At 38.1% G+C, this 12,351-nt stretch overlaps 1 protein-coding gene across 1 annotated transcript in view; it reads left to right on the forward strand.

Moving 5' to 3' along the window:
- The window catches only part of slc43a1a (solute carrier family 43 member 1a), a 47,850-nt gene extending 39,563 nt beyond the window's left edge, over positions 1–8,287 (forward strand). The window contains exons 7-15 of the mRNA XM_028460105.1: positions 753–886; positions 970–1,073; positions 3,053–3,199; positions 3,312–3,347; positions 3,421–3,556; positions 4,458–4,587; positions 4,699–4,772; positions 6,505–6,628; positions 7,284–8,287. Coding sequence (XP_028315906.1) covers positions 753–886; positions 970–1,073; positions 3,053–3,199; positions 3,312–3,347; positions 3,421–3,556; positions 4,458–4,587; positions 4,699–4,772; positions 6,505–6,628; positions 7,284–7,490 — 1,092 coding nt within the window. The 3' untranslated portion in view covers positions 7,491–8,287. The remainder of the gene's footprint in view (positions 1–752; positions 887–969; positions 1,074–3,052; positions 3,200–3,311; positions 3,348–3,420; positions 3,557–4,457; positions 4,588–4,698; positions 4,773–6,504; positions 6,629–7,283) is intronic.
- Positions 8,288–12,351: the final 4,064 nt, after the last annotated feature.

The raw sequence follows: 12,351 nt of genomic DNA on the forward strand, positions 1-12,351 counted from the left end.
CAGACTTCATATGTTAGCGCTGTGTGCTCGTTTTAGATCCTTGATGATATGGCCTACGTGATTTAATTTAAGTCTAAAGTTTTCATTAGTCATCTCATTTTGCCGTTTTTGTCTCCGAAAAGACTGTATTAAAATGCATTTCGTGACGTTAGCTTGGCGCTAGCGTTAGCTCGGTGCTTATGTTAGCTCACTTGTTAGGGTTCTGCAGGTTCAGCATCTTCATTTTCATCTCGCTCCGCTGGGTCAGACTCTGGCTCTAACATGTAAAGCTGGATGGACAAGTCTTCTGTTGTTGACATTTTGTAAATAACCTCTGAATAAAAAGTTTATGGGCCGCTACATAGCCGTATCTCTTCTATCAAACTACAAAAATGGCCGAGCAGGGTGGAGTTGAACCGAGTGTCACCTGAAGAGGGGGCGGGGTATGGAGTGTCTCATTTGCATTTAAAGAGACCGCACCAAAACGAGTTGTTCTCAGAAGCACATCAGAAAAGGGGTAGAAAAGGGGTGGAGCTATAATAATGAGGAATTCAGACCCAAGCATTGCAGTTCGGCTTTATATAGACCACAACTGTATGATTTATATGTAAAAAGGAAGGATTTAAAACCATGATATGTCCCCTTTAAATCAACATGTTGACCATAAGAAACTTTTACAAGGTGATAATATGTGAATGTTGTGTTTATAGCTTGTTCTGCTGCTGCCATATGATTGGCAACAATCACACCTCAGTCTGTGCTTGTCCTTACAGCTCATCTACGATCAGGGCGTGTCCTTCCAGGTGATCATGTGGATGTGGGCGGGGCTTGCCGGTTTTGTCCTTTTCAACTGTTTCTTCAACTGGCCTGTGGAGGGTTTCCCAACGCCTGATGAAGTGGACTACAGGTTAGTGAAGAGATCAACCAGTGTGCTCAATAACAGAAGAATATAATAAAATAAAGCGCCATCTTCATTGTTTGTTCCAACAGTAAGATCCAGACACTAGTAGACGTTCCTTCATCTGAACACAATGGTGTCATCGAGAGTCTGAAGGAGAAAAATGGAGACATTCCCAACTCTGAGCCTGCTCCCAGTGAGTTCATCAGTAGAAATAAAATACCTTATTTTTATCTAATAAAGCCTCAGAGATCAATGCTTGAGATAGAAAAAAAGACGTAAAAAGTTGAGATTGCTGCTTAAAACTTTGTTTTCATCTCCACTCTACAAACTCTCTTATTGACATTTTCTGAAAGGCTGTTTGCATTGCATTGTGGGATATGGAGCAGCATAAACAGACGTATTGATGTGTTTTTACTTCATTCTTACTGTTATTTATTGTGTTTGTTCACCACAAAAGCAGGACAGTGATTCTCTTGACTCCATCTTTGTTGTAGTTTGTTCCCAGTATTCCCAGTGACATCACCTCTCTCCATAAGTTCAAATTCTGCCAGATTTGGATCTTTCCACGTGAACCCCAAAATAACCAGAGGTGTAAAGAGTACTAATATATTCTACTCAAGTAGAAGTACTGTTACTTGTTTGAAATTGTACTCAAGTACAAGTAAGTCATACATAAAATACTCAAGTACAATTAAAAATTTGCTTATTTAAATAGTACTCAAAGTAAAAGTTACTTTCACCCCCCATGTTTATTTTTTGTTAATAAATCTTACCATGGTTCCCTTATGTACATACAGTAAACATCTCATGTATAAACTTAAAAAGGAAGAGACCAAATCTTACACAATTGGAACCTAATTTATTTTCCACAAAGGCATCTGTATAAAATAAAAGGTTTGTCAAAATCTACAATTATTAATTAAAAAAAAATAACCCCAACGAATTCAATTTGAAATGAAGGCTTTACATTTATGAACTCTAAAACTGTGCCATGCCAAATGTACCATGTGGGTAACAACATCAGAATCAGAAGTACTTTATTTATCCCAGGGGGAAAATACTTATATTTTCATGTTTCTACAATAGTTTTCATCTCATACTGTAAAAATATTTATTTTATATTTCTGCAAGATCTAATCATAATTTACTGTGCTGCTACCTGTAAATAACTCCTACCATACATACATACATACATACATACATACATACATACATACATAGCCCATCTTAGCTTAATTAGTGTCTATTTTATATTCCACTAATGTGATTTTTTTCTTTTTAGCTTTGCACACTTTAAGGTGAAGCCAAATCATTTTGTTGTGCAATTGTATAATGACAATAAAGGCATTCTGATTCTGATTCTGATACTTACATTACAGACGCTCAATAAATATTACAAATAAAAAGAATAAATACTAAACAAAGAAAGAAAGAGAAAGAAAAAAACATACATCATTAAATAAAGGACTGTTAAATAAATAAGGATTATATACAAGTGCACTCATTACAGTCGTAAAAAATAAAATAAGACAAATAATAATAATAATACAAATACAATAGACATTTACAACAATCAAAGCTGTGAGGTAGAAACCACAACCTGAACCCCAATATATTGGCTGGGCTTTGATCAGAAATGACAACTAAGAACATATGGATTATTTCATTGTTGTCTGGTCATTTAATTTTCTTGTGGTCTCACAATGTCCGTTGATCATTTTAAAACAACATATAATAATTTACTCAGGAACGGTTGGGTGTAGAAATGTAATAAATTACTTTACTCATTTAAAAACGTACTTAAATACAAGTAAAATGACTGATTTAGAAATATGCTCAATAAGTACAAGTATGTCTATAAAAGCAACTCATTTACAGTAACTTGAGTACTTTTAATCCTGTACTTTCAGCAGTGTCACTGTAGCACACGTTTGTGGCAACAGCATTAAAGCTCAGGAAGAATGAAGTAAAAACACTTCTATGCATTCTTCTACAGGACTCCACATCCCACAATGCAATGTGCGAAACCTTTTAAAAATGTCAACAAACAGTGTTTACGGTGGATTTATCTGATTTAAAAAAAAATGTTTGTCTCCAGCAGCGTCACGTGTAATAAGATGTTTGCTTTGTGACGCTGATTGTTGGAAAATGATCTCCCTCCTCTCTGTTCAGATTCTGTCCCTTTCCGTCGCTCTGTGTTCTCTCCTATCTTCCTCTGGAGTCTGATCACTATGAGCATGTCCCAGCTCAGGATCATCTTCTTTATGGGGGCCATGAACAAGATGCTGGAGTTCTACGTCACACACGGGGAAGAGCACCGTGAGTGGACTGATGCTCAAACATTTGTTGCCATTTCCTTTAATTATTGTGAATGAATCAATTGTTTGAAACGTGTTGTCAGAATTAGTTTTTTTTCTTTGTCACATTTCAGCCTCTGATGAGCTGGTGATGGAGGCACAGGAGAAAGGTGAGCTGGTTTCCTCTGCTGAAAAGTGTCCCATTGGCTCTGTTTATTAAAGAACATTTCCAACCTTTTCCAGTGAGTTTCTACTCGTCCATCTTTGGGACGCTGCAGCTGCTGTGCTTGGTCACGTGTCCTCTGATTGGCTACATCATGGACTGGAGGATGAAGGAGTGCAACGATGAGAAGAGCAGCTCAGCGGGGGCGGAGCAGAGGTAGGAAGATGTTTGGAAACAAGTCCATCCTCAGGCCTGAGGGGTATTCCAGAAAGAGGGTTATGTTCAAACTCTGAGTATGTTCGGGCTCAAATGAAGGAAACTCTGAGTATTCCATTCTTGAACCTGAGGTATGTTCTACTCTGAGTATGTCACCATGGTAACATTCTCCATGAACTGAACCTGCTCGCTGGCAGGTTTCTGACACACATTAGTAACATCACACAAACCACAGACGCGCTTACATCGTTTCTAATGTTGTACTGCTCTACGTTTTTTTTGCAAACTGTAGTTTTCTTTATAACGTTGGTGATGCAGAGCATTTAGTGAAAGGCTCTGTATGCAAGGCAATCAGAAAGTTTGATCTGCATTAAAACGCCTACTGACGTCTGTAGTAAAGTTCCCAGGGTACAAACCTGTGGCAAATGTAAAGGGTAAAAGTCAATTTAAAGGAATACACATTTAAGGCTTGACATTTTCATTATTTCTTACTGTAATACAGCTGGATATACACATAGCAACCGTAAAGTTAGTTTCATTGTTTGATTGTTACGGTGGCGCAGCGGGTAAGGACATGGCGTTCTGTGTGAACACCTGCTTATTTCACCCATTGGGGTGAATAAATCATTCTCTTACAGGTGGTTGTCATGGTGGTTCGTGTTATCTTTGCTCCATTAATGATGGCTTTTTATTGCTCTCGTGCGCATACGTTTACATACTCAGGGTTGATTGACCCACTTCATACCAGCTGTAATGGAATCATACTCAGTTTCCCATGGTGGGGTATGTTGACCCAGAGTTTAGGGATAAACTCAGAGTTTGTTGATCCTCCTTTCTGGAATACCCCTCTGATGAGCGAAGAAACAGTTGATTCACGTCAAAGCTTTGTGCACGTCTCAAGGCTGACGAGTGGATCCAAGAGAGACAGAAAGATCCAGAAGGTGACGAACGCCATGAAAGCTTTCATCCTCACTAACCTGCTGCTGCTCATCTTTGGAGTGTGCTGCCTGATCGACAACATGCCTCTACAGGTACTACACGCACACGCACACACACACACACACACACACACACACACACACACATACGTTACAAATCAAATGCTGTTAATAGATGCTGACGGTTCTTTTATTCTCCTTCAGATTTTGACCTTCATTCTGCACACGATGGTGCGAGGCTTCATCCACTCCTGCTGTGGAGGTCTTTATGCTGCTGTGTGAGTCTCACTGTCTACTTGATACTTTTTCCCATTCAGTGTAAACGGAGCAATATGAAGTCATTCTACAATGGAATACAAAGGACACAGTGGCACTACAGGAGGTACTTGAGAGAGATAGAGAGGAAAATTAACTAATGAAAGCATAAAAATATGGAGTTTTATAGTATTTATTTCAGTTAAAAATGATAATCATACTAAATACTACCAACAATTCACAAAAAGACATCAAAAATGCACAAAATAATAGAAAGATATACCGAATAATAAAAAGAATAGACAAACAACAACAAAATACACAAAATGACACCCAAAACACACACACCAAGAGAGAAAAATACTATTACCAGCAACACACAAAACAACAACAAAGACACAGAGAATGAGAGAAAAGTACACAAGATCACGACAAAATATACAAAAATACATAAGAAACAACCAAATGACAGCTATGTAATACCAACAACATACAAAAAAATGACACCAAAAACACACAAAATTATGATAGAAATGAAAATACAAGGGTCACTAATTGGTCCCACATCATAAGCCCCCTACGCTGTGTTTCAACTGGCGTAGGGGACTTTTCTGTTGTTTTTTTCCTATTTTAATCAGAACTGTTGTAATAATTGTTGCACACTTGGACACAAAAGGGACTTCCAGGCGTTCCTGTGATGCTTAAACTCTCTTTTTGAAACACATACATCAGCCGCACTGTCTATTTGATACAGGCAATTTACTCTGACGCTCCCGCCTTCACCTGAAGACCCTGCAGCCACTTAGCTGCCCTGATATTGCCTGTGTGCATCCTCCGCTTTGTAACCCATAATAACCGTCCAATATAATCAGTGTGCTCCATAATCTAAACAAAAACAATCAACAGAAAAACATAAAATTAATGAGTTGGGGGGCATGTCCATAACAGTCATAATAATTACTGCAGGTCCCACACAATGCAGTACCTGATTTAAATTTGAAGAAAAAAATGTCATCTTTGCTCTTGCCACAAGAAACAGCACAGAGAAAGGAGATGAATGTAATAACACCCACTTGTGCTTCTCTGTGGACTCAGGTCCTCCACTAATAGATACATAAATAAATAATAATTCAACAAATAACTTTTGGCTATAAAGTAAGGATTGAGGATTGAAAAAATGTTTTACTTTACTTCACAACATGTGTCCCTCAAAATGTAGGAAATAGTGTTTCAGGGGGTTATAGATATCAAAACGTACCCCTGAACCCCTCTAAAACACCCTACAGGCTACACTGTGAAACATTCCTGCTGAGAACCTTGATATATCAGTGACCCTAAGTGTTTTCTGACCCATTAAATGTTATTTCTTCAAACCAATTCAACATCAAAGCTAATGCAGTGCTTTACAATGAGATAAAAGCAACCAGATGTTAAAGGTGGAGCTCAGCTGGTATTAGAAAAATCACACAGGTGTTTGATTAAACCCTTCATATGTCCCAATAAAACCAATACAGTCAATCTGTTTCCACTAGCAATTTAATATTCTAAGTGTTATGGACCTTCAGGGTGCCCATATTTAAGCATCTAATTCTGAAAAGAGATGTTGATGTGCGTTTGGTTCATACAGGGTTGCCAGATTGGACAAATATTCCAGTTTTTGGGTTTGAACTTAGTTTGAACTCAGTTTTTGTAATGAAGGATGTAGTGCTGGTTCTGTTGGTCCAAATGTCAACGTCTTTTTTCTGTTTCCCACAGATACCCGTCCAACCACTTTGGAACCCTGACTGGTCTCCAGTCCATGATCAGCGCTTTGGTGGCTCTGCTGCAGCAGCCACTCTTCATCGCCATGGTCGGACCGCTGAATGGAAATGCTTACTGGGTGAGACACACTGATATCTGTCATTTTAGTTTAGTATTTATTTTCAATTCCGTCCCCTGTAGATGACATTAGACCATATTTTGAAACCTTTGAGCTTCTGCTCTCACTCCTAATGGACTTTATGGCAGTGGTCCCAAACCAGTACCAGTCTATGGACCATTTAGTCCCTTACTAAAATGTTCACCGTACAAATGTCAATTTGTCAACAAACTAAATGTTTGTGATGGCATCAAACCCAATCGGTAACACTTTACTTGAAGTTTTATACATAAGGCTGACATTACGCTGTCATTAGCATGAATAAAGTGTCATTTAGGCTATCATTAAGAGTCATTCGCTAAATGATGACACCTTTGGAGCTATGTTGGCAATTTTTGTAGGCAGTGTCTATCTGTAAATATATAGCGCCCTCTGCTGCGATTCAATTTTCAGAGCATCGATGTGAACCGTGATACCTATGAATCGATTCTTAACTGCCTTATGAATAATCGTTACCTCTCTAATAATGACAATGTAATGTCAGCCTTTAAGTATAAAACTTCAAGTAAAGTGTTACCAAAAAAACTTTGATCTATTGATTTCTGAGGCCTACACTGTGCATTCCTCTGAGATAAAGAGGCGATGGTAATGGTAACGTCTTCTTCTCCCCTCACAGATCAACGTGGGCCTGCTGATCTTCTCTCTGGCCGGCTTCCTGCTGCCAGGCTACCTCTTCTACCACCGCAGACACCTGCTGAGGGAGAAGGAGGCCAGAGACAAGCAGGCTGCCAGCAAGGAGATGGAGGCACTGAAACACACGGAGACCAACGGATACAAAGCTCATACTAACGGCCACGCTGCTGCTGCTGCTGTGGAGGCTTAAACTCTTACCACCAAAACATGTTCAATCCCTCTTCATCGACACCCGAGGACTGACTACAGTTAGCAACCTGTGCCTTATTTCAACTGTTACAAATGAAAAGCCCTCACGCACAGTAAAAAAAAAAGAAGCCCTCCAGGTTTCAAGATGTGCTGCATCCATATTTCACAATAATAGACCTGACTTGAGCATAACTGGTGCTAATTTGGTTCACCACCACCACCACCTCCTTGTTCTTGGAGTCAAAGCCATAGATTTCACTGCAGCCGTGTGCAGAAACAAACTAGGAATTTCAAAGTACTTGAAATGCTATCATAGGATTTTCAATGACTTTAGCTTTACTCGCTAACACCAAAGACTAGCGTGTAAAGTGACACTTTATCCTTAGTTGTGTAGCGTATTTCCATTAGAAAGGGTGACAAACGCACACACAGAAGCATTAATATTCACGTGCAGAGAATAATCACTTTTGTTTTAATGATGATGCGTCTTTAAAGCTGCTATCCAGAGTTTCTGAGAAACGTCTCGATGTCCCGCCTTAAACCGCTCCACTTCGTCCCACTGCCTCTGCCAATCTACCAGAAGCCACGCCTCTACTTTTCTGCACGAACATAACAAGGTCGCATTGATATAGGTCTATGGGTCATCGTTAGTCTTTTGGCGATGGACATTTTTGAGGTAAGAGCCAAAATCATATTTACCTGTTTGCTGTTGTGACCTTGTTTCCGTGCACAGTTCCACATTCACTTTGATTGACAGTGTCCGTTACAGGAAGTCGAAGCCTATTGGCTGGGTTTTCACGGTGGTTTTTTAAAATTTGTATAGGGGTCTATAGGACGAAGGCGGGACTTATATACATTAATGTATATGAATGACCATAGGCTGTAGACCATAGTGAAAGACTAGGTAGGTATTTTTTTGCATTTCAAAAGAATCATAAATAAACAGATTTCTCAGAAACTCCAGATATCAGCTTTAATGTGAGCAGCAGAGCTCTTTTAAAGTTTGGTTGCAGATACACATCATCTACCTCTTGTTTCCTTCTTTTGTGTACTGTCTCTCTGCAACCAACCCCTCCGTTTGTCCTTAGGAACCTTTTAGCATTAAAGTCATTTCATCGGATGCCTTTTTTCCTCCGTCTCCAGTCGTGTGTGTTCTTCTTTCCAGAGTGAAAAATCACGTAACGTATTTAGGAATATTCATGGAAGGAAACATTTCACAATGACAAAATGTAACTGATTTTGAATGATTGTTTTTTTGGACCCGTCGTGTGTTATGGAAACACTTTGTACTGCTTTATGCACCAAAATGAACTAGTGTGTGTATAAAATATGTATTTAAGTGTATTTTTATACTCCAGTTGCAGTGGTGTTTAAAAAGGGATGTGTGGTAGTGAGCTTTGAGTAAAGCTCAGGTGATTGGAGTGTTGCTTAATATTTGGAAAATCAATGATTGAACCTGCGCCAGGGTTGGGCTCAATTACATTTTTCAGTTATAATTACATTTTCAATTGCCCATGTTCAGTTACAATTCAGTGACCAGCATTTTTTCCCCAAATACAATGAAATTACAATTTTTTTTTATCTTCAGAAAGAATGTCAATTACAATTACGTTCTCATTTAGTAAAGTTCAATTACAATTAATCACAATGAAAATAAGTTAATTTTCCTCTTGTGTAAGCTTTCTGTTAGCATCTATTATGATAAATCAGCTGTAAAATACACTCAAAACTAATATCTATCATCTAATTTATTTCCTTTATATTGGTTATTGTGCTATGCTTCCTAATCAATGAAAATATAGGTGTTAATATTTTTGGTGTGGGTGTTTGAGCCTTTTTTGTGTCAGTATAACCCTTGATTTATATTTTATTTTTTAATGGTAAAATGTGGGAAAGCTTAATATGAAACATATTTAAATATTTGTTAACTACATATGTGTAGAACTGTACATAGAACTATAACATGGTTTAGAGTTAAATTATAATTGACATTTTTAATAGACTTTTCATGGCAATTAAAATTACAAAGTCAATTATCTGAACTCAATTCCAATTTCATTACAATTACGACGGCAACGTCAACTACGCAATTTCAATTATAATTGACCCCAACCCTGACCTGAGCTAAATATTTTTTTTTTGTTTTTCTGTAAAAAGACCTGTCTGGTGTTGTATATTCTGCTTACTTTATGTGTGTACAATGTAATGCTGTGACTATTTGCTAAGGAGACAAACTGTGGACAAACGTGTGTAAATTGGATGTTTGTGTACGTCGAGCTGCAACAAAGCCGTTTTCCCAAATTGATGCAAAAATGTGTGTGCAAAAGGTATAAAAACGTCCATTAATGTATAGTTTCATTATTGTTGACTTCATTTGTTTCTGTTTCTCTTTGTAAAATCATCAAGAGCTGTGAGTTGTTCGTCGTCTGCGAGTCTCAAAAGTGCCAAACAATCACCTCTGTCAGCCAAAGCCAGATTTAAATGACCTAATTCAGTCATTTAGTGAATTATCCTCAGGGATAAAATAACTGACATCATGCTGTACACCAACACTGCCTTAATTCCATCTTTGATTGTAAGATGTGTATTTATGTAGCTGCTATGTTTCTAGCTTTACTCCGAATTTCCACTGGATGCATAACTGCTCCGTGACGTCTCCGCTGCATAACCTGTGTGGTTTGGTCAAAAATTCAAAAATACAGACTTCCTGTTCAATTTAGGTTATTGGTCCAAATTATTTTTGCTAGTCACGGTCCACTGCATATACCTACCGAATGTCATCCAGCTAGTTTAAACCAGTTGAAAGTTACAAATGCTAGGTGGCAAAAGTGAGCACCGAAATTGCACCAAAAAAACGACACGTTAAAATTTTCACCAAACTTTATCGTCCTGTCAAATTTCATGAAATTGCACCCACGGGAAGGGCCTCAAAAATCCAAGAAGAAGAATCTTTACAGGAACAATAGTCTGTAATGTGTATTTGTTGCATAGAGCTGTGTAATATAGAGATTTATTAAGTTTTCTATTTTGCTGATATACAAAATTACAATATTGCCAATAACAAAATATTATTTTATAGCTCATTTTGTATTAAAATGCTCATTTAAGGAGTCGCTGCTTTCACTATTTCTCAGAACATTAAGCTCAGTTTGATGGATTTCTGAGTGGGTTCTAATCCAGACCTTCCCCTAAACAAGCACACTACAGGACTCACTCACACGTGCTGTCCCTTATAGGAGAAAAAGCTAATGTGCCTGTGTGGCATTTTGCATCAGCACATTCAACCCGAAATTGTCTTTCTGTTCAGACTTTATTTGTATTAAAAATATTGAGTTATATTGTATATTGTCACTTTGAGAAAAATGATCGAGATGAGTTTTGTTCCATATCACCCAGCCCTACTGTTGTGGCGAGGATTCAGGTGATATCGTCGATTCGCCTTGATAACCGAGTATTTTATTTTGAAAATTAAAGTTTTATTATGCGTCTGCACTACTTCCTGTCCCACATTATTTTTGCTGAATTTATGCATTTTAGCTCCAGCGTACGGAAAAAAAAAAATAGACGAAAATTAACTTTAACAGAAACATAATCAACTCCGTTGCTGTTACGCATCCAGTGGAAATTGGCGGTTAGTACCATACAAACAACTACAAAGTGCTTCACCCACTTTTTCTGTTATATTTAGAGTGAATATTTGTCACAAAACATGTACATTTTCTTGATATTTTCAATCAATCTTATAGCTTCTGTATAACAAATAAATGTACATATGCAAGTTGTGTATTCCCCTCTGAGTGCCTTTGTGTTTCCTGTGTGTGTCAGATGAATAATAATAACAACAATAATTAAAGCTGCAAGCGGCGTCGTAGGGTCTGAAGAAGTGGCCGGGGTCGGTAACCCATGTCTATCAAATATGAGACTGTTTGAACTTTGTATATGAAAGTTATATCAGTTTTCTATTATGGTGTGCGCCATCTGAGAACGCAAAGCATGATGGGTCATTTTCATATTGATTCTTGTTTAGGGCTGGACAGTCATCATGTGCATCATATATGAGGCTGTTTGAACATTGTATACTGTATGAGTTATAGTGGTTTTTCTATTATTCATTTAGAAAGTGATGGCGAAGGATTTTCCAGTAACATCATAGGCCCCTCCCACTGATCACAGAATGTTTTTTCTTCATCAGCGACCTGGTCCCATCTTAAGATTCATCCAACATTAATTTGAAGTCGACGTGACATATTGTCTTTCCGCTAGAGCTGTTAGCATCGGACTCCACTAAAAGCGCCACCCTCTGAGAATGCAAGGCATGATGGGTAATTATTGCAATGAGTCTTGTTTAGGGATAGACAGTCATCATGTGTATCAAATATGAAGCAGCTTGAGCTTTGTATAGTAAGTTATATGCATTTTTTTATTTTGGTGTGCCATAGTTGCTAACAGTGAAAACATTGCGCCAGTCAAAAAGGCAAGGCATGATGGGAAATGTTTCAAGGCAGTCATAAATAGGCTTGGTCAAATGTGATTTGTGGGAAATTTGAGGCTGATTGAACTTTGTGCGTCAGAGTTATGGGCTTTTTGAAATTGTGGCGTGCTTCAGAAATTAGCACTGCAACTTTGCGTCGGCGCCACGACCAAACCATTAAAAGATACGCACATTATTTCAATTTGTTTTAATCTTCAGTGGGTCCTAAGTGTTCTAACCGAGTTTGAAGTTAATCGGTTGAAGCCCCTCAGACGAGTTCGTGCAATGCGTTTCGCCATTTTTGAACTTTGACTCAGGATGGCTGACTTCCTGTTTGGTTTTGTGCGTGAGTCATTGTAACTTTTTGTTCATCTTGGGGTCAAGAATAAAT

Source organism: Gouania willdenowi, chromosome 10 (assembly GCF_900634775.1).
Source record: "Gouania willdenowi chromosome 10, fGouWil2.1, whole genome shotgun sequence".
NCBI lineage: Eukaryota > Metazoa > Chordata > Actinopteri > Blenniiformes > Gobiesocidae > Gouania > Gouania willdenowi.